Source organism: Staurois parvus, unplaced genomic scaffold (assembly GCF_062004578.1).
Source record: "Staurois parvus isolate SC_StPar_1 unplaced genomic scaffold, SC_StPar_1.0 ptg000839l, whole genome shotgun sequence".
NCBI classification, from domain to species: domain Eukaryota; kingdom Metazoa; phylum Chordata; class Amphibia; order Anura; family Ranidae; genus Staurois; species Staurois parvus.
In genome coordinates, this window is record NW_028318635.1 from 2044245 (window position 1) to 2069992 (window position 25748).

Genomic DNA, 25748 nt, shown 5'->3' on the forward strand with positions numbered 1-25748 from the left:
TGCAGAAATCTATTAAAGCTGGCCATACATAGATTAAAATTTGCCTGGTTCAACAGGGTACAGCCGAATTTTGATCCATGTATCGGCACTGTGGTTGTACACTAGTCAATCTACCAATCGACTTCTGTACAACCTCCCTGTCAGATTTTCCCACTCGATCAGCACTGCAGGCTATAGCCATAAGCACTGATCAATGTATTCTGCCAGTGGGGTGCTTCCATGCTGTCAAAATCCAGTAGCTCAGTGGTAGGATTTGAGGTGGATGGGGGAACCGGATCAGTGTTTTTTGTTCAACCTGGTTGAATGAAAAAAACTGACTCATGTATGGGCTGCCTACATCTGCTAGAAACAGCTACCCAGGAAGATTATTCCACAATCCTACATTAAAGAATCATACCACATTCGGTATCTTTTTTCTCCAGTCACAGAAACGATGACAGTGTGGCAACTTTCCTCTAGGTATTAAAGGCATTAAAAATATTTATAGAACGAGAAAATACCCTGTTGTCCTTATTTCTAGGTGAATAAATTAATTTCAAGTATACTTTCTTCCTCAGTATCTATTTATTAATTTAGTTGTCCTTCTCTGTACCCTGAAGTGATACACTGAATGTAACTGAATGATGCTAGTAGTGAATGGAAAGAATGGTGTTGCACAAAACCATAGACAGGTGGAAGAGTCACAATCACTCCTAGCACCAGCATAACACCAGAAAAATAAATGGTTGGAGCTGTCCCTGCAAATTCATAATTAGAAACTCAAGTAATCATAGAGGTGAAGGTGCACTATTATGATAATAATGATCTATGATAAAAAAATGTGCTTTAGTGACTAGGTTTCTTTAAAGTCTTTACATAATGTCAACTCTGGGGGAGATTTGCTAAAACCAGAGAGTGCAATATCTGGTGCAGCTCTACAAAGAAACCAATCAGCTTCCAGGTTTTCTTGTCAAAACTTAATTAAGCAAGCTGAAGTTAGAAGCTGATTAGCCACCATGCACAGCTGCACTAGATTTGTGCTCCAGTTTTAGTAAATCGCCCCCATTGTCTCCAAAATAGATTTTGCTAAAAGGCTTTTGGTTTCTGTTTTTTTTTCAAAATATGCTCAAAATTAGTATTATTAGGATCTATTTATTATGCTATCCAAATAGTGTGATTGCAGGTAAGTGGAATCCCAGCATAATACCACACAGATGGTCAATAGTAGCTAGGCATTTCTGCTGCAAATTGCCTTTAGGAAAATCTGTCTAATATAAATGCATGCCTGAGGACCCAGAAAGACAAAATGTTGTATTTAGGAAGCCTTTGGGACAGCCTGCAAAAGCAGATAAGGTAAAGTCTACAGGTGAAAATCCCACAATGAACACTGAAATACTGGATGGCATGTGTTCAGTTCTATGTTAGCATTTTACAAAAAGGTGTTATTTTTGTCAATTAAAAGCAGACCATATCACAGCCAATGTTTCTTACTTTAAGAATGGGTATCAGCATTTTTTTAGTACACTATTCCTTTAGAAACAAGAGATAAGCCAAAAGGAGTGACAACACGAAATAATCCTAGTAAATGGCTTGATTTTTTTTATGGTATCTATGTTAATCCAGTGAATCATGTGACCTGAAGGAATATTTTACTTATTAATTATGAAGAAGATTGGCAGGTAACCAGGGCAACGCAGCTGCAGCTTCTACCATGAATTTAATCTGTCTATTTTCCCTATGGATCCAGTCTGGTCGATGGGTTTTGGAAGCGAGGCCTAGTTGAGAATGCTGTGTGTATATTTTTCTTATTTCCCTCTGGCTATTCAATGAAATAAAAGCTTAAATCCGAACAATTAGTTTCTCTGTGTTTAGAGAAAAAACAAAGATCTTAGAAGACCATAAGCAACAATTCCACGTGTTTAAGCACTGCAGAAGCTGATTAAATTTTGTTTTGTATGACATGTTTCCTTTCTTAGTTGTATGTTTAGAATATTTTTTTGCAAAATCTTTCTGTAGAACATTAGTTGCTGTCTTTATTCGTAGACAGCCCATGAAAAAAATTACTATATTTACCTGATACAGAAACAAATGTATACCAAACATGGTAACAGTTACATCAGCATGTATGCCTTTAGTCAGGGTGAGATTTATATTTCTTACTGTCCCAATTGTCTTATGCCGCCCCATTCCTACCCCATCTGAATGGTTAACATTAGTACCACACTAACAAAATCTGATGTAATAATCATGCAAGGCTGGGAGGAAAGGCTGGACAAGTCAGAACATTGGAGACAAATCATAGGGATTCTATGTTTGTTTCACTAACTGTTTTTCTTTTGCCATACATCACCTGAGTGCACTGGCACAGTCAGCACTGCAGTGTTGGTTAGAAGAGATGTCTAGGAGAATGCCACATTCATCAGGAATGGCGTAGATTAACACAGAGCACATGGGTTGGAGTTGTATCACACTTCCTTTGTGGCTTTAAGATCAACACTGCAGAGCTGACTGTACCTGTGTAACCAGGAGTTTGTGAGCGACTTTTTGCTTTCTTATTGAAACTTCTAATAATTTGCTTGATCTGTGCCATGCAGTGTGCTTGTATTTTGTTTTGTTGTATAAAGTTTGTAGTATTCCTGGATACTTCTACAGGCTGAAAGTGGTAGCATTAAGATTTATAACAACTTTCTGACATTGATCTGGACAACACAGTGGCATGTGGTGAGTAGGCGTGCTAGTAGTGATTGCATTCCATTTTTTTAATGATTAGTACAAGTTAAACTTAGTACAAAGACAGTTCACAGTTCATATAAACACAGCTAAATTATTATTTCCTTAACCACTTCCTCCTGGAGCATTTTTGACATTTTTTTGCACACATGTGAAAATCTGCCTTTTAAGCTAGAAAGATACTTAAACCCCTCCCCCAAATTATATATTGAAAGCAGAGGCCTTGTAGAAAAAAGATGGTGTTAAATTTTTTATGTCACATGCTATTTGCAAAACTGTTAAATCTATATTTTCAGTAAAAAAAATACACTAAATGAGTTTTAGTGCACACAAACCCAATTTGATTCCCATTTTTATGTCAAGCCTTAAAACTATGTGCACCAACATAATGGCACAAAATTGTGCTACCCAAACTGATCAATAGACAGCACTTTAGAGTCTACCATAAATCAGGGAGACTCCAACATATGTGGCGATACCCAATACGTACAGTGCAATCATTTACATATATATGCCCACCCTACATGTGTATTTGTATGTGTGTTCATGCGACAATGAAGGTGCTTTTGAATTTTTTAGGCTATTTTTATTGATTTCTGTACACTTTACATTTTAACACTTTTTGTCATTTAACTTTATTGCTTTCATAAGAGGACTAACAAGCCCCCTCTGTGATAGCATTGGGCAGGTGACAGGTAATCTTTATGGAGACATTAGAACACAGATTGGGAGAGATTTAAAAAGCAGTTTCACAGGTGCATGTATGTGGTCATCATGCTAATTTTACTTTGTTTCCTGAATAATCCAATCTGAGCAGGTACTTATCAGCCAAGTCACAAAGGTCATGTGCACATATGGCCAACTCTAATGAGAATAAGACCTTCGACCTTTAATGCAGAACCACCTACCTGGTGAAGCATCTATAACTCTTTCACTCTTTTTTGATAAGTGTTAGAAATCAAAATTATGATTCGGCACTTATATTAATGGCAAGCTTGCAAAATATTTGGTTTTTATGATTAATCATAATTAATGTTAATATGTGTGAATGGTCTTTTGACAAATGGTATTACAATTCTTCAAACATAACTGGGACAGTAAAAATGGGTAAGTTAGCTGAGACCAGCTAAACCAGCTGAAGGCTGAGTATACTATATTTAGGTATACTGGTTAAAAGTCTCTGGTAGTAAAATGTCAAAGGTATTAGGAGGACTCATTATAGATTTACTATTACATTATGAATTTTAATAGTAGCTGTGTGTATTTAGTATACGTTTCTAATATTGATACATATATAGATTACTGATTATACATTGATATGTTGTAAAGATATGTTTTTAAATTATATTCGGTATTATGTACATCAGCATACATATGTTCCTGTCCATCAAAAACATTATGTGAGTGTCGTCCCCTCCCTTCTATGCCATACAAGGTATTAAGAATCTCTCGCTATGACACACTCATTCTGCATAAAAGGTCCAGAAGGGACAGTGGAGAGAGCTCACACACACGCTAATACTGACACTTTGACACACACGCATACACACGTATGAGAAGCTGGAACAGGTGCTTACTGAAGACAAGATCATCACTTCCGTCTATTTCCGGTTTCTTCCCGAAAAGACATGAGAAGGACAAGAAGAACATGGAGAACAGCACATGGCCAGGACAGTCATGACAAATAATGGTGACTTATCTTTAAGCTTTTGCTTGATATTTCTACAGTAGTTTTATCTACATGGAACTGTTCATGATACGTTTTACATTGTTATTTTACACCATTGTGTGATAGAATAAAATCACACTTCATTTTATATTTCAATGGCTCTTTCATTCATAATCGCCTCAAGACACTAAAAGAAGTTTTATATGTGTCTAAAATCCAACAATAAGCTCCAGCGATTACTTACCTTGTCCACTGAGGGATGAAATAAACATTAAGTGCATTAAAAAGGGAGGGGAATTGTTGACACCATTTGTAGAATATAGATCCTATATCACTACAAATGAGAAACCAGCGAATGTTCTGTTGAACCGCCTGCAAGAACAGATTCCATGCACTCTCCTTTGAATATGTCATCCCAGCATTGGTTACCTAAAAAACATTTCATAATCATGAGTATACTTGGACTAGAAGACAAACCAATAGAATGATTACCATTTCATTATATCTAACTTTTATGCATTTTATGAGAGAAAAAAATATCATCTTCACTGCAAATAGAATATACTTATTAATTTTTAATTTGCTAAGCCTATACAGATTTGTAGATCCATAATCACATGTGGTCATAAGGGCAGGATGTGTATGACCTGAGAACAAACAAGTCACATTCAAGCCACTCATGAAGTCGTTACAGTCAACCACACTGCATGCACACAGCCTTTATATGACAAACTCTAATAAAACTTAACAAGATGTCATTGTATATTCAGTGTAATTCAAATGGAAATAGTCAGTGTAAGCTGTCTGCTCATATCTCGTACGGGCGGTACTTGTATATCATTCATTCACAGATCTATGACCCCAGAGTCCACCCACCCCGTCAGTTCCACACATCAGTCTCAGATTCCTTTTTTCTGGTCTGTGGACTAGGCAGGAGTCAAACATGAATCTTTTCCTTGAGACCTATATCACCTCCATGGTATCAGGTTCAGTCACCCAAGGGTAACATCCCACACCTAGGGCAAGTGTGTCTAAGCAGCACCACTCCTGCCCCAAACTGGATGTAACAAAGGATTTCCCCAAGTATAGGCTTAGCATAGGTGTAATCAGTTCTGCATCCATCTAGCATATTGTAAGGCTTTACCACTGTGCCCATCTGCCTGCAGCCTTTAAACAAGTACACCCACTTGACATGCTACAAACTTCCATACATATCACTTGAGTGCATTCTCATTTGAGTTACAAGGCAAACAAAATTGGGTTTTGTAGAAACCAAATACTTGGTGTTACAAAATCCAAAAGTATGCCAATGCAACATACGCAAGTGAAGGATGAAAAACTCCATTCATTCGGTTATAGTTTCAGAATGGAAAAAAATTAATTTACACAACTGTCCAGTAGTCAGGGTGTATAGAAGGAGATGCTGAAGTCCTCACATGAGTAATAGTAAATGGCACTGTTGTAACTCTCTTCCATGCTGTAAAGGCTCCAAGGTCTAATGGTGCCCCCCAAAAAGACACCAGCTAAGGAGTCTTCTCACTCCACGCTTGCGCTCAAATGGGGAACCTTGACTCCAGCTCCTTCTACTGCTCCTTTCACTGCAAGCCCTCAGTATGTCCACTGGAGGTATGAATATGGCAGGGCATTGACTGGCTCCCCTCATGAAGGGGAGCCCACCTGGGGCACACACAAATCTATTTGTTCCACATGATTCTACCCCTTCTAGGTCTAATGCCAGACTCCTTGAAAAATTATGCAGTATGTCATATTTAAAGCAGTGCCAAAATGGCCCTCAAATCTCATGGGAATTCAGTGCTAATAGTAGGCAATAGCTTCATGAAGATGGCTGCTGGGCTACATAAAACTAGCCACCAGAGCCCACTACAGAGAACAACTCAGTTTTCCACTGGTTCCCTAGTGCCCAGAGCACAGCACTGGTTGAGTGACCTCCCTGTTCTCTGTATACCAAACAATCACTGGGACAAAGCACAGTGGACCTAGGAATGACATACTGCAGTTTGCAATGCCACACTTGACCCTGCACCTGCCTGTGACATGCCGACTGTGACCACAACTTCAATATCTATTACCATTTAGATTTGTTCATACCAAACAGTGTCCCTAAGTAGTTGCGCAGATAAACAAGTCTGTTTTGGAAGCCACATTCAGAAATCCACAGTCTCATAATAATGCACAGGCTTATTAGCTTTTATTTAAAAATCCAGTCATTATTGGGTATTAATAGAAATAATTGCTTTTATATTCATAACTAATCTCAATTTTAATCATTGCATATCAGAAACCTTCATTACTTTGATCCATGGTCCAGTCACAGCATCAGACGTCACTGATGTGCCGACCCCTGCTTTGTGCTTTGTTAGTAAGCACAAGCTGCTTTGTTGAGAATTGCAGGAACAGGGCATCTGTATTATGTTATGCTGTGACACGGTTTAAGAGAAGGATTTGACTCTATATCAATGCAGATATAATAGCAACAGAGGCTAGAGGTAGTGGCATGGAACCTATGCAGTAACTCTCTCAGGTAAGCGCCTGCTGGAAACCAATAACTTATTAAAGAGTTCCCACTAACAACCAACATAAAAGAAGTCACTCCCCACTAACCACTAGCCAAAAGGTTCAGGCACAACTGACCACTTATGGAAGGGAACACTCATCACTAATCACAAACAATAGGAGACAATCAACACTGATGACCAGCTTAAAGAAACACTCATCACTGACCACCAAAAAAAAAAAGGGGGGGGGTGCACTGCATTACTGACCATTTTCCACAGTGTACTGTATACCCCTAACATATCCCTTACTGCTGCACTTTGTAAGCTGTGCTGTACATTGCATTCCCTTGGTCTCTGTACTGTGGCCACTGTACCCTGTAAACTATGCTGTTCATTACATACTCCCTGATAACTGCAGTCTGTAAACTGTACTCTACAGTACATACTGCTGATCACTGTACTCTATAGGCTGCGCTGTACATTAGATACTTCTGAACATTGCATTCTGTATGCTGTGCTGTACAGTACCTAGTCCTGACTGCTGCAGTCTTTAAGCTGATGTGCATTGCATATTTTGCAAAGTTTTTTATTATATATTTATCCTATATGGTGATCACACAAACCGCACAGATTTTGAATGTTTCCTTTTATTCCCCTTATCAAAGCACCTCTAATTTTAATGCATGTACCTGTATATATGTAGTACTTTAAGTTTTTGAGCCTGATGATAATACCTCAGACATACCTCACTTCTCATGGCATGAGCTATGGTTGCCTGTTGTTCCAGTGTGAAAAGATGAGATACTGATCCAAAGACAACAAATTCAGCAATGTACACCAGTGCTGTTGGATCGATGTCCTCTTCAGTGAGCAGGAGCATAGTTCTTTGACCCTAGAGACAAGAGGCTTACAGTAAGAAAGTATAATGAAAAGCAAAAGAAAAAACATAAAGTCCCACTGCCTTTGCTTTACATAGACATGAAATAAGCTGAACATATACTAGATTAAAATAAGTGTCTAGGAATAACTGTTGTTTTTGTACTGTATTATTAGGGCACAGGGTTTTTGCCTACTCCAGAAAATACCAATAACTAGAAAACATGTAAATAACTCATTTTTGAGCCCTGAATCACACCTATGCAGATTTGAAGTTGTGCTATTTCAGCACAACTTCAAAACTGACTATCATTGCGATTTCATGTGTGGTTTACTGACATCTATTTGACTTCAATCAACAGATGTCATTGCAAGTTGCCATGAAGTCGCACAGAAATAGTGCAGAAACCTTTCTCAAAGTCGCTGTAACTTGAGTCGCAGCTATTTGAACAGTTCCATTTGCACAAATGGGGTGCAATTTGTCATGCGACTTTGAACTTCCAAGTATCAATGGTGTGAACCAAGGCTAAATTGCATTTCTAGTTAAAATATTTGCGTTGTATTGTAAACAATAATATTTGGTAGGGAAGAGGTCAAACTTATGCCCAGTTTCTTCTGCCTTTGTGAGCCTTTCTGGGAGATTTTCTCTTCTGTCCTTGTAACAGTAGGTTTGGGGTCTCTACTTTTTCCCCACTCCACTATAAAAAGTGTATGTGTTGCCATCTCTGGCTTCAGTATATAGTTCTCACAGTACTTCCTATCAAAGTGACACTCTGTGAAAGGAAACTTCACCAACATGCAGGTGACACAGGTAGCAGTAGTAACCCACAAGGGATGCAATCCCTCTCCACTCAAAATTTTTGACAGGGTTTGAGCTTTATTGCTGTAGAAATAATTGGCTAAATAGTTATAGTAGACCTCATAGAAGCTCTTATGCTAATATTATCTCTTTTCAATTTAACATTAAACAGCCATGTTATTTTGTAGCTAAAATTATATTTTTTAAGATTGCCTTAGAGAAAAACAGTCTCAATGCATACTATTATTATTTCTAGTAGTGGTAGAATCAAACCTATCCAACAGTCCAGAATTCTGTAAAACTTGACTCCATAGTGGACCCTTGGGCATATCAAGGAATTATAAGCACTTCAGTTCTAGCGTTGTCCCTTTTTATTGTAATACTAGTGTGTTTGGGCACAGACACTGTCAGCTCACAAGGTAATTAATGACCCTGTAATGATAATGCAGTTTAACAAGGTTAAGTTCTAGTAAAGCTTTGGGTCAGGGGTTAAGTGATACATTGGGGGGGGGGGGTTAAGGGTTACTGTAAGAGTTAAAGTGTATGTAAAATCAAAGCTTTTTTTTGGGTTTTGGATAAAGTAGGGAATAGTTTTAATTTTTCAATTCCTCCATAAGGGGCAGCATGTTTTATTGAAGTAAAACAGCAGCATGAAAAGGAGAGCATTGATATAGTATATATAAAATAATACAAATTAATACATAATATATATACACTATATTGACAAAAGTATTGGGACACCAGACTTTATACACACGTGAACTTTACTGGCATCCCAGTCTTAATCCGTAGGGTTCACTATTGAGTTGGCCCACCCTTTGCAGCTGTAACAGCTTCAACTCTTCTGGGAAGACAAGGTTTAGAAGTGTGTCTATGGAAATGTTTGACCCTTCTTTCAGAAGTGCATTTGTGAAGTCAGGCACTGATATTGGACAAGTAGGCCTGGCTCGCAGTCTCCCCGCGAATTCATCCCAAAGGTGCAGGCCAGTCAAGTTCCTCCTCCCCAAACTCGCTCATTCATGTCTTTATGGACTTGCTTTGCGCACTGGTTCGCAGTCATGTTGGAAAAGGAAGGGGCCATCCACAAACTGTTCCCACAAAGTTTGGAGTATGAAATTGTCCAAAATGTCTTGGTATGCTGACGCCTTAAGACTTACCTTCACTGGAACTAAGGGACCAAACCCAACCCCTGAAAAACAACCCCACACCATAATCCCCTTCCAACAAACTTTAAACTTGGCACAATGCAATCAGGCAAGTACCGTTCTCTTGGAAAACCCAGACATGTCCATCGGACATTGGAGAAATGTGATTCGTCACTCCAGGGAACACGTCTCCACTGCTCTAGAGTCCTGAGGCGGTGTGCTTTACACCACTGCATCCACTGCTTTGCATTGCACTTCATGATGTAAGGTTTGGATGCAGCTGCTCGGCCATGGAAACCCATTCCATGAAGCTCTCTATGCACTTTTGTTGTACTAATCTGAAAGCCACAGTTTGGAATTCTTTAGCTATTGACTCTGCAGACAGTTGGAGACTTCTGCACAGTGCGCTTCAACATGTGGTGACCCCACTCTGTCATTTTACGTGGCCTCCCACTTCTTGGCTGAGTTGCTGTTGTTCTTAGTTGCTTCCACTTTGTTATACTACCACTAACAGTTGAATGTTGAATATCTAGTAACAAGTACATTTCACAGATGGACTTATTGCACACGTGACAACTGTGATAGACCCAACTGGGACACGTGCTTTTGGAGGGGACTGCAGGCCAGCCTCTTGCCTACTGACCATGGCCCTGGCATGGTCAGTAGGCAATATATGTATATATTACAATATAATATATACTAAAAGTAATATATTAGTAAGGAAACATAAGCATGTGAGCAACTACTACTATACAAGCTGCATAGGTAAAGCCATCATGATGCCACTCCAGGTGAGTGACTGACTCTCATATGTTGTGAACTGGAACCAAGGGTGCGAGATTCAGAAACATGCACAAATCTAGAATATTTCTGCACTCCTTGATATCTTTATTGAAGCATTAAAATTACTTCATGGGTATGACAGGAACATTAAAAAGGTGATGTATTTCACACTAAATTCAGTGCTTACTCAAACCTCATGTCATACCTTATGAGGTTTGAGTAAGCACTGAATTTAGGATGAAACGCGTCACCTTTTTGATGTTCCTGTCATACCTGTGATGTAATTTTAATGCTACTTTAAAGATACCAAAGAATGCAGCAATATTCCGGATTTGTGCATGTCACTAATAAAAGTTGCAGCATGAGCAATAGACATATAGACAGTCAAAACCTATGAAATTGAAGCAGGCCATGAAGTGCATCTATATCAGCATGTATTCCATTAGAATTGCAATAGAAATTATCAAAGTAGTATTGCACATCTTCAGGGCACTGACTTATATTAAACAAATATTAAAATAGGTTAAAAGAAATAATACACCTCCTAACACCTACATCCGTGTGTGGATTTTATTGAAAAGGTAATAGATGCATTATTCTTAAAGGAAATGTCCATATGGTGGTGAGTTTAGAATCTCCTCCTGCTTAAGGGGCATTTCAGGTTCTATTCTAGGAGGTGACCCTCTGTGTTCATATAACAGCTTCTTGAGGGACAGTGCATCAATAAAAGTTTTCAGCCAAAGTGTCAGTGTAGGGGGGAGGAGGGAAGGGAAGATCTGTACGCTGGTCCTGGCTATCAGTTTTTTGGCCATGTAGAAGTTGTCAGGTTTTGTACATTAACCTAAGCTGAGTTGTTCAGTCGTGTCAAGAAAACATGTCTTGGGGTATATTCCCACTGGGGAGCCCATTTTATTGTGCAGGATTTCTATGATTTGTTTACAGTATCCCTGAACTAATAGGCAGGCCCACAAAAGCTGTATAAAAGTTCCTGGTACCTGCTGGAATTCAGGGTAAAGTGATTGTTAAGTGGTTTCTATTTAGAAATGTGTACTGGATTAAGATAAACTCTACTGGAAGTTTGGCATCTTTGGTTAGAGGTCTTTCCCTAATTACTATACTATTACTCTCTATATACATATATACTGTAAATAACATTTAAAACACAAACCCTGCCTTGTTTCCACAAATTAATTACTACACATAGTAAGATGAAACTGTAATTGTCATGCAGTTCTGCACTCAATTTCTGTGATGGAAAATTGCTGGTGACTGAACAGTTCCAAGCTGGAATATTGTCAGTGTACAATTGTTGTTGGCATAGGTTGGCTAGAGCCTGTAACCTGATAAAACAAATGCAATGTGTTCATGCTTTTCTTTAAAGGGTTATCTATACATGAAGATCTTGGTTGGGGAACCTTGCTTGAAAATACATAGTCAGTAGAACACCAAGTGCAGAGGCTACTCATCTGCCTATTAACTGAGCCATTCTCTGTGGTTGGAATGTTTGATTTCAGTGGCTGGATATATGCTCTTAGATATCAAAGTGACTTGTAACCACTTGTGATTTTGGTGTGCTTATTCCTAGGAATCTCAAGGTAGGTATTTCATACAAATGTATGAAATTTAGAGAATCAAAGAATCTTACTTTCAGTCCAGCTTTAACATAGCAATCTACAAGCTGGGATTTGACATTTCTGGCTCGCTGCTCTTTATTTTCTATTTTCATATGTGATCCAAGCTGGACCACACTAAATCCAGAGAGGTGTGCGGCAAGTCGAGCTACTGTACTGGTTGATCGTGGGCAGCCTTCACCGCATAGCAATGTATGTGCACTTCCATGAGGGCTCCAGAGATTGCGAGACAAGCGGCACAGCAGATTAATGGTACACTAAAGAAAAATTGATTAATTAAATCAGTTTCATTGAAAAGTATAGCACAACTTGGTGTTTGTTAGTGACATGAGCAGTTGTAATCAAATATCCGTTAAATTAGTTATTTCTTTATACACATATGGAGTTTCACTTTTGCCAAGATATATATGCCTTCTGCATCAAATTTCTGTCTACATTTTACCTGTGTATTGGGTGCATGTGACTGAGACTTATTGGAGTGTATTGAGGGGTGTGCTGTATGGGTGTGTCACATAGGAAAATTATGACTGTGTGTGCTAAGTGTCTTTGGTTTACATGGTGGGGTGTAATGAATGTTTTGGGTTATTGGTAATGGATGCATTTAAGGTGCTAAGGGAATGTTCCAGGGGTAATATGGTGTATAGAGGGATATCATGCATGTAAGTGGGTGTAGGGTGGGTGTATTTTGTGTTGGAGCAGTATAAAGGGATATGCTGAGTTTATTTGAGCATGTGTTCAGAATTATGGTGGGGTGTGCTACGTAAGTATATTGAGATGTATGTGATGAGGCTATACCGGTGTGTGTGCTAGGATGGGCTGAATGTACTGGGGTGCATGTTGAGGTGTGATTAGTAGACTGTGTACAGTGGGATTTGCTGAGTGTATTGGAATACATGTACTGTACAGTTTGGCAGGTGTATGTATTTTGGTGCACAGTGGGTGATTTCTTCTTTTGAGAGGTATGACAGAGCATTCTGAATGTATTTGGGGTTCATAATGTGCAGGATGTATTTAGGGTGCATGATCTGGTGTACTGAGTGTATTTGGGGTTCACGGTGTGCTGTGCTGAATGTATTAATGGTGCATGATGTAGTGTGCTAGGTGCATGTTGGGAAGTGATGAATATACAGTATAGTGGTGAATGGTAGTGAGTGTTGACTTTATGGGAATGTATGCTGACATATGCTAAGTTTAAAGAGGTGCCAAATGTAACAGTACTGAATGTACTGTGGGCTGAATTATTAAGGGTGCATTTTTAGGGTATGCTAAGTGTATTGGGTGTTTTGGGGGGGCTGCCTGTTTCTCGCCATACCCATGTATTAAAAAAAAAATTCTACAGCTGGCCCGAAGCTAGCCCTTTTGCTCAGCTGGCTTGAAGGACCTGTCCATGTGAATTTATTAAGTCAAGACAGGAATTATAAAAAGCTAAAGTATTTTTTGTGTGAGCGTTTCTGTGCAAATTATTACATTCCTAAGCAGCCTAGAATGTTTACTTTTACCTGAAAACTCAATATATTTATTAGTACAGACTGCATGCTACACTGTCTAAAGCATTGACTATGGAGAATGGAAGGACAGAGACAGGTTTGAGATAATAGAACCACCAGGGCCCCTAGGCTAGGATACAAATCTAACTCTTCCCTTATTCCTGAAAATCATACGGCTTATAACAAGCATACCTATGCATAAGAACATGTTGCTGTTCCACCTAATTGAGCCTTAGATAAATAGAACCATAGAGAATAACATCTGTCTTTAGAGGAAACTACATTTCAACAAGTTAATTCATTCAACAAAGGATTTGTGTGAAGGAGGTAGATCAATATGTCTGTTGCCTGAGTTAGCTATTCTTTTCAGCAAGCACACAATGATCCCTCAATAATATATGAGGCAGGAAATGAATGACAGGTGAACAAGTCACAGCAACCGACCTGATAAAATGTGATGCTCATTCTGGGATTCACTTTGTTGTATTCTCTCAGTGCTTCTGTTAGCAACTGCTTCACGTGGACTGAATCAAACGTTTCCTGGTACCCATCTAGAATATGAGTGCTGCTGCTGGCCTTCTCACTTCTCTTAAACAAATTCACATCTTGTTGTCTGGCTACAGTAGAGATTAACCCACCGTCATCCTCAACAATGTTACTAAATAGGGGCTGCTGAGGGCCCACAATGATCTGGACCTGTAAAATAAAACAAAATTAAGCTCTTCAAAAGAGTGTGTACTTCTAGAAAAACATATTTCAATCATTTGATTGCAGTGTTTTCCTTAAAATAATTAGAAATTTTCTTTTTATTAAATACAGGGATTTTTTCATTAAGAGCTAGGGTGTTCGCTGTACTTGACTCAGTAATTCCCCCATCCACCTCGATTGTGTGGATGGAGAAATCTATTAGCTTTGTTTAGCCCACTGGCTGAACAAGAAAAAACTGTCTATGCCCTGCCTTGGTCTTTTCACCTTATATTTTTCCAGAGTGTTTTTGGTTTACCCACCTAACAATGTTTTTTAGGAATACTAATCAGATTGCATAGCATATTACAAAATGTCTACGTTTTTTACTATTCCAAATTCAGTATCTATCACTTGCCCTCCGCCCTATAGCAGTTTTACTGGTACAAGGTGGCATTCCTGTGCAAAACCACGTATATAACATAATTTGAAATTTTGGGGGTTTTTTTCAAACTTGTCAGTCTTTTTTTGTTTATAGCACAAAAAGTAAAAACCACAGAGGTGATCACATACCACCAAAAGAAAGCTCTATTTGTGGGAAAAAGGACATATATTTCTTTTGGGTACAGCATTGCATGACTGCACAACTGTCACTTAAAATAACGCAGCCACTTCCACCACACGGGGACAGGTGTGCCGCTGTGAACGGTCACAGCACAAAAAGGATCTGAAAGCCCCAGCGAGCAGTTGCTCACCGGCACCTGCAGATTGCCAGTCAGGAAGGAAGGAAGAACAGAGCTATGGCTATATTTACATAGCCATAGCACTGTTGTGACAGGGGAAAGCCATGAATTGTTTCTCTCTGTAGAGCTGAGAACATGATTCATCACTTCCCATAGTAACAGCACCACCTAGTGTACACCAGGCACATAGCTAGGCACTTAACCCTCTGGTCACCCTAGATGTTAACTCCTTCCCAACCAGTGTCATTAGTACAGTGTCAGTGCATATTTTTAGCACTCATCACAGTTTTGGTGTTACTGGCTCCCACAAAGTGTCAATTAGCGTAAAACTGTTCGCCGCAATATTGCAGTCCTGTTATAAGTCGCTGATTGCCACCATTACTAGTATTAAAAAAATAATAATAAAATTCCAGTATATGTACCAGAGATTGTAGACACTATAACGTTTGTGCAAACTAATCAATATAAACTTACTGGGATTTTTTTTACCAAAAATATGTAGCAGAATACATTTTGGTCTAAATATATGAAGAAATTTCATTTTTAAAATTTTTTTATTGGATATGTTTTATAGCAGAAAAAGTATTTTTTTGTTTATAGCACAAAAGGTAAAAACCGCAGAGGTGATCAAATACCACCAAAAGAAAGCTCTATTTGTGGTAAAAAAAAGGACATATATTTTATTTGGGTACAGCATTGCAAGACCGTGCAACTGTCACTTAAAATAATGCAGCACTGTATTGCAAAAAATGGCCTGGTCAGGAAGGGGAGTAAATATTCTGGAGAGCAAGTGGTTAAAGAGTAAACAAGCAGATGTTGAATGCTATCATTAAAAAAATATAATGTATTTGCTCCTGTAACTTTAACATACCACACAATTTAAAAAGCATCAATGATAACGTTATGGTATATATCCCTTTACCTCTTCTTCATTCATTAACTCTTTCTGAGCCGCTGTAGTTAATTCTTGTACATATCGGTTATAATCCACTGCACTGGACATTCTGTGCCCATAAACCCAATTACATTCATGCCTCCAAAGCCTCAGAAGCTTTTCAGTTGTGGTCTTTCCATCCAAAGACAGGCAGATATTCCTGTAGAATAAACACGTAAACATGTATCTTTTTAATAACAAAAAATATGTACATTTGTGTATTAGTGCATTATTCTAAATAGCACTCTATTAGAGATTACAACTTGCAAATGAATGTACTGCTTGCAGAGTTGAATATGATATAATGTACAGGAATGGACAAAAAAAACATACAATATGTTTTCCAATGCAGCCCACCATTGGGTATGGTAATGCACTACCATGTGAATGGCAATGGGTTAATGCACATACAGTAACATTTATTTCATGCATTGCTGTAATGTCATAATGCGTACCCAATAACAGAGGTGTGTTTCAGCCCTGGATGGCACTGTAGCATGTTTACATACCTTGCAGTAGGTGCATGGTAAAAAGATTGTTACCGAGATTGTTACCGCAATAAAACAGTAAAAAACTTAGCCTAAATGTCCATAGCCTGGACACACATACACTTCATTATTAGAATATCCCTTGGTTTGTATCACACAGTTTTTTATTGCCATTACTAATATTATTATTATACAGGATTTCTATAGTGCCAACAGTTTGTGCAGCGCTTTACAAAATGAAGGTAGACATTACAGTTACAATACAATTTGGTACAAGAGGAAACAGAGGGCCCTGCTTGTTAGAGCTAATACCCCACTGCATCAGAAGTCTTGTGAACCTTTGACCCATTTCACTCATATCACAAGCAGTTATCAGCACCTTGCCAAAGATAAATGATCAATCTTCATTCTTTAAGGACCCCTTGCTTTAGCACTTTGTTCATATAATTGTTCTTAGGATGAATATAGCTGGCTCCAAATCAATCTTGAGCTTCCAGCTCTTTGTACTCATTTACATTTTATTAACTTGTAAATAATCTCCATAAATTACAATGTTTCTAGAGCCTCATAAATTTTCTTGTTCTGCTATTTTTCGATGGTACTATAGCTGAGCCTGGAGAAAACGTTAAACAACAATTTATACTTTGTGAAAATAATGTTTTATTTTCACAAAACAATTGGGAAGCATAGACAGTTTACATTGCTAGTGAAGTTTATTTTCGTCAACAGGATTAAATCCTATGAGAGTATTACAAGCCTATACCAAATTTCCTTTTAGTAGCAATATCGTATGAAAATTATCACATATAGTCCTAAACTAGTAAGTGTATAAAAATATTTTTGTGGTGTCCAGTCAGATTAAACATCTGTGAAGTCACCACAATAAAAAAATATCGTCAGAAACCACATCCAGGCATATTTTGCTGCAGGGTTTTTTTGCTAATACTGTATATATCAGGGGCGGACTGACCATTTGGAAACTCAGGCACTGCCCGAGGGCCCGGGGTCAGTAGAGGGCCCCATGAGATGCCCCTGGTACCTTTTTCACAGGCTTTTTTGAGTTTGGGCAAGGACACAGGGGCCCCATGATCCCCTATTGCCCAGGGGCCCCATGAGTTGTCAGTCCGCCCCTGTTATATATGTATTATTTGCAACATAATTTAGTCATATGATGGCCACAAATAAAAGTGATATAAACAAATGGCACATAAAAGTGTAATGGGGAGTTATTTACTAAGAAATCAATAGAAACTAATCAGCCTCTAGGTTTTATAGTCAAAGCTTAATTGAAAAGTTAGAAGATGATTGGCTACCATGCACAGTTGCACAGCCGCACAGCTGCACAACTGCACCAGATTCTGAGTGCTCCAGTTTTTGAAAATCTCCCCCATGTTGTACTTATTCTAAAAGTCTGAATTAATTAAATTGCATATTTGTCACTTAGAAAACACATGTATACCCCTACATAAACATGTCCGCCTGTCAAAACAGCCATAGACAGATCAAAATTCAGCAGGTTCACAAGGAACCGGACACATTTCGATCCATCTGGGACTGCTTGTACTGAATTTGATCTATCAACTTCCAGCCTGTCACGTTTTTTCCATTCAATCACATCTGGCAGCTATAGCCATCAACAGGGGCGGACTGACAACTCATGGGGCCCCCGGGCAATAGGGGATCATGGGGCCCCTGTGTCCTTGCCCACACTCAAAGCACACCCAAAAAAGCCTATAAAAGGTACCAGGGGCACTTCATGGGGCCCCCTACTGACCCAGGGCCTTCGGGCAGTGCCCGAGTGCTCGAATGGTCAGTCCGCCCCTGGCCATCAGCAGTGATCAGGGTATATCGGTGGGGAAACCTACGGCTGTCAGAATACAATAGCACAGCAGGAGGGATTCTCCCCATCAACACTGACAGTATTGATGGCAGAATCAAGTAATTTTATTTCCTTCAACCTGTGGTTGAGGGAAAAGAAAATTGCATAATCTATGGCCAGCCAGCCTTAAAGTAGAACTATTTGCAAAATATTTTTTTTAGCATTTTGGATAGAGTAAGGGAGGATTATAAGCCATGTCAGATTTTTTTCACCATCTGTGTCCCATTGGGGAGATTTCCCATAACTTCCGGTCCCATACCCAAAGAGGAACTGAGAGAATATCTCTGCAAATTAAGGGCAGGTTCATTTGAATGGGCTGCTGTCCTAGGTGTCCCGCACAAAAATGTCTATGCACATTTTCAAAAATACATCCACATTGTCTTTTTGATCATGTGATTTCTCTGCAGTTCATGGATCCTGCTCGCACTGTGGGCTGAGATGTGTAAGGGTGGCATTCAGAATGGCACCTCCACACATCCCCCCCAGAGAATCTCACAAGAGCAGTGCGAATTAGCTGCCGGTGGGTGCGGAAACAGCTGCAATTCCTGCACCTGTGCACCTTCAACCAGCTCACAGCTTGTGGGCTAGTGTGAACCCAGGGTCAGGAAATTTCTTGGGGACCCCCAGGTCACCAGAACTAGTATCCCCATTGGAATATTTATCCTCTACTACTTTTCTGGGGACAACCCAAAATTTGGCATTTCATTTTACTGTTTTTTTCAATGATAAAGATAAACAGGAAAAATAGAGAGGGTGAATCTCCTTAATTGGGGTACAGACAGCAATAAAAACTGACAAGTATTCTAATCCCTCTCCACTATTCAAAACTATAAAAAATAGTATTTAGTTATACTTTAAACGAGAAGAGAAAACCAATAAGAGTAAAAGTGACAGCAAAAGAAATCCGATAAAAAGTTTTTTCCCCTACAAAAAGCTCACCACAGTTATTTTAGCATGGCAATCTACTGGTCAGGAATGTGTGCTCATATTTACACTAACACCAATTTCATTGTTTTAAGACAGATCAGTTTGCATATGCAGTAAAGCATGCTGGTTATACTCACTGTGGAACCTAAGGGGTTAATCCTCTGCATTGTGCAAAAAGGCTGTTTGATTCTTTTTGCTCTGCCCCTCCTCTTGTTGAAATGACCACCTGATACAGACTGAACCTGTGGTCACATGCACATACTCAGTTTGGTGTGTATTGCTGGAGGGTTTTTCTTTTCTTGGGAGGGTGATCAGCACAGGGCCAATCAGTACTGTCCAGACAGAGGGTCAGAGGTTTCACATCCTCCTAGAGCAGAAAGAAAACTCCTCCTACAAGCTTTAACCAGTGCTCTGCTGAAGTCACAAGACTGCTCTAACTGCTGATGAGCAAAGGTATTTAGCAGTTTATATTTGCTAAAATAATTGTGTTTCCATGTTGTGTGTACTGTGGGAGACCCAGGGTCCTGGGTTTAGTAGCACTTTAAGTAAATTTAAACATAACTACTGAATATATGTTTTTCTCAATATGGTTTTTGTATTCTGTTGATAAAGCATAGTAAATATGAAGAAATAAAGCTCATGAAGTAAAATTACATAAATGGTGTCATGAAAAAATATCTGAGCTCATCATTTCCACAGAAAAAGCTGAGTGCTTTGAAATTATATAGGGACATTTTGGACAGATGTAGACTAACAAGGACAGAAAGTGCAGGTTCATCTCAAAATCCTTGTTATTAATCATCATACTGAAATTCAGAGCAGAATGAGATAGACAAGTTTGAGTCAGCCTTCCCTAGTAATTGTCACACATAGCCACAGGACTGACCTTTTTCCTCAGCGATGTTGGTAAGACTTAACTTTATGTATTACAGAATTACCTGACATGTCACCCTAGTGCAGGTTTAAACAGCTTTTATAAGTGGTACAAAGTGATGACAAAGCAATAACTGTTCATGGGAGTTAGCTAATGGGTCTTTTAAATCAACCCAAGCCACACTCGTAGCATCTTTCCATTTCTGTTACCTGAATACTTTTGCAAGATCACGAAGTGTAAATATGTAGTGACAGCGCTGCGATGTCTCCAAAAAAACAGTCTGCAGTCTCTTGTGTAGTTCAATTGAAATTTTAGTGATTGCTGCAATTAATCCATGTAGTCGTTCAGCAGTCATATAACCTGAACTGCCATCCTAAAATCATAGATGAATTCATTAGTAAAAGGATTGACCGAATTTAGATGCATGCTGTAACCTCCTGGTTCCCATAAAAGACCTTTAAATTATGGTGTCCTGCTGCTCCTAACCATAGAAACACACATAGTATATTGGCATTAATGTTAGTTAGAATTCCTTTATTACCAATAAATATGAAAAATATATAACCAGGTTCTAATCAGCACTTAGGTTACAATAAAGTAGAGAAACGATGCTGCTGCTGGTTGCCTATGTACCTCTAGCAATTTAAAAGAAGGTAGCAAAGATTATCCCAAAAGTTTCTGACATTTATCAAATATACTCAGAATTTCAGTGTTATTACATAATAAAATAAAACTAATCGCTGTGACACCACTAATAAAATCATTATTTCTATGCAGTACGTGCCCTCTGTAAAGTATCTGAAACCATGTATAAAAGGAAATACACTAAAGGGAAGGGGTAAAGAATGAGGCATATGGTTTTTCTGGTGTTGTACAGAAGAGATCCCCTCTATCTTCCCTTTCATTCATTTTGAAATAGTTCAGGAGTTGAATTCTTGTCATGCATTTGTTTAGCAGTGTTTACGTATTTTCAATGGTGATATCCCCATTATACTAGAAATATTGTTGTGCAAATATTGCTGGTAGGATTATGACCAAACTAAATATTTAGAGGCTGATGCTAGGCACTATTCTGGGGTTCAAGCTTTTAATTTAAGCACCTTGGGTGCCCAGAAATTGCAGGTTCTCTGAAACACATATTTCTGGGGTCAGTGCCATAAAGATGATCCATCTACCATCCCCATAAAGGCCTATGGGGCTGAACTGTGCACATGTGGACATCAGATTAAGATGCCTGCAGAGGAATGTGAACAACATCATGGGTCTTGGACCAAGGCAAGTAATTATATGAATTAGGTGAGCTCTATACCTCATTAGAATGGCAGAAAGTTAAGGAAATTTTCTGTGGAAAATGTATTTACCTTGTTAAGCATTATGTTTTTGAGGTTAGGTTGAGATTAAAGTTAGATGAAAAAGGTTAGATATAGAGATTGGGCTCAGGTTACCTGGCCATCTTGTGAACAACACACTTCCTGCCCCTTAGTAGCTATGCTTATTCACCTATTGTATCTAAGGAAGAAACCTTAGTTACCATCCAGGCTGGGTTTCAAACATGTCTGTTTTTTTCAGTCTCTATTACATGGAGGTTGCTGGGACTAGTAGTTTACACACGAGGGATAACATTGTTCTGGCTTCCAGTTCATCTCACAAGAAGTGATACATTTCTGACAAGATCAATAGGAATTTGTACTTGTTAAAAGTGTTCCATAGTGTAACCACTATATCTAAAGACAGCTAAGGTGGGATATATTCCATTTTTACTTTTGGGTTTAATTATACTTTACCAGTACCAGTTACTGAATAAATGTCATGTGCGTGAAATTGATAGCTTTGAAATGACTATACTCAAAACAACCACTGCATTTCTAAAATGATTAAAAAAATGCTATCGTGGTGTGCACAAAACTTTTTGAAATGATATGAACTTTGTGCATAACAAAATTAAATGGTTGTCCGATAATTGCAAACACTACAGTATTAAAACAGCAGTACCCAACTTGCCCTTACAACTAATATCTGCAATGGAACACTGACCAGTCTCAGGGGAACCGAAGGACTAAGGTCCATCTATGACAATATACAGAGTTCAAGTGAGCTCAGTTGGAATGGTTGTTAGTATTTGATTACTTGGAGTAATGATGCTATCGAAAAATCTATACAGTGAGACTGGACCTAAAACCAAAACTTTTGTAACTAATGAGTAATCCTCTTTAATCACTGACATCATTGGGCTCAATGTACACGGAACGTTTGGAAAACACTTCTGAACGATGGAAACTGACTGCTGGAAAACGGAGGTTAAAAAATGTCTGTTTAGCCGCGTTTGCATACCGCGTTTATGCGCGTTTATGAGTGTTTGCGTTTAGAAGCTTTTTTTAAGGTAACCTCAGGAGACCTTCCAAAATGGCCAGAAAAACTGTAAAAACAGTAAAAATGAACTATTTCAGACATTTTAAGATAAATAGAGTGAGTAGAAGCAGAGAGAGCAGTATGTGTTGAGATGACCTGTCTTTTCTGGTTGTATTCACTATGGATCCCATCATGAGCATAATGCAGCACATTCTACCATTTTTTCCTTCACGCAAAACCTGTAACTAACTGCACTGGTGTGCTAGGTCCATTTGAATACATGGAAAATGCTTTGCATGCATTTCTGATTATGAAAAAAGGCTCTGGACAGCATTTGGATGTGGAACAGTTAAAAAACGCTTCTAAACACAAATGCTTATAAACACAGTTAGTCATGTTTACACGCGTTTGGCATTTGAAACGCTGACAAAATCTACTCCTGAACACAAGTTTTGTGTGTTAAAAAAAAATGACTATAAACTCAACTGCCTGTAAACGACTGTAAACAAAGTGTACATGGACACATAGGAAAACATTAGGGAGAGTTCAGGGGCTGCTGAAAAAAATGCAGAAAAGCTCCTGAACATGAGTTTATCAGCTGCAGTGTACATGAACCCTTATAAGCACAACCATCTTTATATTAGTTATTTGTTACACAGGCATAAATACTACTACATTTTAATTCAATCAGAAGACCATGTACATGTCCAGGATCAAGCTATACTGCTTTGCTACAGTGGAAATTCAAGACATGGGTATCTGATCTGACAGGGATACCTGTTTATGGATCCACTGTCCTCTAGTATTAACTTCTAGTATCACACTGTTATGTAAAATTATGTCCGTCCCTTCCTGACTTGGGGGTGGTTGCGAAAAGATCCTGGAAGGAAGAAGTGGAGACAGACAAGTTTTCATGTCCTGTCCACATGCCCTGGCCATGCTACTAATACTAGATCAGAAGAGACAATTATGCAAGTATTTCTATGGTCTAATAGTTTAACTGCAGCTGCCCATAGCTTCTTGAGTGTGTTGCTTAATGCTCATAGCAAACAATAGCAGATAACTAGGACTACATTCCAGGCTGGTTGGGTAATGGCTGGAGAGTCTCCTCATCATTGCAAATCTTGTCTTCAGGTCTCCAACACAAAGGCAGAAACTGCAACTTTCTCAGAGGTCCCTATATTGGGATTTTGCTGCAACTTTCATCTGGAGGCATCTCTATAAATAACTATATATACCTGGGTATATGTGCACAAATCCACCAGCATTCCTATTGTGCCCTTTGCTGATAATATCTGTCTGTACATTGAATGTATATACTTCTATTAACCTTTCCTTAAATAAAGCTTGTATTATTTTCATACTGGTATGCATCTACTATATATGCTTATGGTTAATGTTATATGTGGGTTGAGGTAGGTATTCTGCTTCCAATTGCTTTGATTAAATTACTGATTATTTCCCAGGAAGGGAATATCCTCTGTACACAGAGCCCCTCTCCTGGGTGGAGGCATTGACAGCTTTATTATCAAACCCACTCTTCCACTTAGCAAAGGTTCTAGTTCTCTTATTTACATGCAGGTTTAGCGCAATATCCTGTTTAAGGAGGGCCATTTCTCATAATCCCCCAAAAGAGGGTTCCACCTGTATTACAAGACTGGCTGAGCAGAAGTACACATCTTCTGGTAGGTAAGACAGCTCACATATATGCTGCTTATAGTATTGCTGCTATGGTAACTTTACAACCTTGTGACAAGTATGATTTGTTGAGTTACATTGGTAGAAATGTACAAAATGTAGACTATGGATTATGCAGGTATGTTAACAGAAAGACAGATGAATAGTTGGATATTAGATGCTGCAGCAATTAGTGTATTAGAAACAAACACAAAACCACAAAACAGATTGGCTTCCCTGACATTTTTATGTAAAAAACATTAATTGGCTTGATGTACAGACATTAAATGCTATCCTTTAAAAGATGCTTGGTGAATGGAATCCTAAATATGTCACTAGATTTTACAGCTACTTGTAAAGCACTGCAGTTACTTCATTATGACAGGCCATTAACTAATAAGTGGTACGCTACAAGCTGACAATGAGCACACAATTAGCTGAGCTGCTAAAATAGTGCTCAATTTGCTTAACATCCTGCTAATGAAGGAGAGAAGACAGGTACCTTGTGTTCCATCACTCCTGGCACAAAGTGAGCATTCAGTATACTGCTGAATATTCCAAACTGTTCACTTTGACTGCAATAAAAAAAAGTGAAACAAATCAATCCACTTGTATAGTGATAACCAAATATGTGCATAATATAGTTCACTCCAAATGCATCAAAATAGAGTATGAAAAGGCTAGCCAAAACACACTGATAAACCTTACCTGACTTCCTCTACTGCTCTATTTTCTTTGTGATGTGATACATAAGAATCAATACTAAACAAAGCACACACTGCTACAGTCAAATGGATGCTCAGGAATTACCAACAGTAGGTGGAAAATATATACAGGATGTGGCTGAAAGAGGCCAAAGCAGATCAACAGTACTGAGATAAAAAAAGGTCCAAACAGTATGTTGAACGTGGCAGTTGTTGCTCTAGTAAGCTAAATCCTATCCAGTTAAGGCTTGGATTTACTGTACTTTAAGTTATATTGTAAATCATGGTACCAGTTTTTCAGAAATATGTGTGTGTTATATCAATGATCAAGGCGTCAACAAACCTCCACTATTTTTGACACCCATTGGCTGAGTTATAGCTAATTACACTTAGGTACATATTTATAAAAGATGACACATTGTCCAGGTAATGCTCACCCTAGTATTGCACATTCTCTGCCAATTCACTGGTCAACAAAAAAAAATCCCTCAACATTTTGTTTTTCAATAGAAAAAGGTAGGACTGAGTTTGGGACATAATTAGATTCCAATGGATACTGTTAACGTAGAAGCAGTGAAGCAGCTTTTCCTGGTATTGTATTCTTTTACTAAAAACATATATCAAACTGGTTGAAAATTAACACCAGGAATTAGGGTAACCACCCTCATGCATCAAAACAGGAATGAGGGTGACCACCTACTGGCCCCTCATGTAGGGCAAGTAGGTGGCAGTAGGCACCCCGCATGCATGCACCCTACTGTAGGGTGCCTTAGAACCATTCGAACAGGCAAAATGCTTTGTAAAAGGTACCCTCTTTTTATAGTTTTCCTTTTAAAAGCAACCTTGATGCTTCTGACCATTTGGGTAGTACATT

General features: G+C 38.6%; 1 protein-coding gene across 1 annotated transcript in view; it reads right to left on the minus strand.

The window, feature by feature from the left end:
• LOC149443674 (uncharacterized) overlaps positions 1–25748 on the minus strand; it is a 627829-nt gene that overhangs the window by 322514 nt on the left and 279567 nt on the right. Inside the window, 7 exon segments of the mRNA XM_089655378.1 lie at positions 4623–4807; positions 7640–7786; positions 12143–12385; positions 14060–14311; positions 15965–16136; positions 20354–20517; positions 24673–24745. Of these exon segments, the coding sequence (XP_089511504.1) occupies positions 4623–4807; positions 7640–7786; positions 12143–12385; positions 14060–14311; positions 15965–16136; positions 20354–20517; positions 24673–24745 (1236 nt within the window).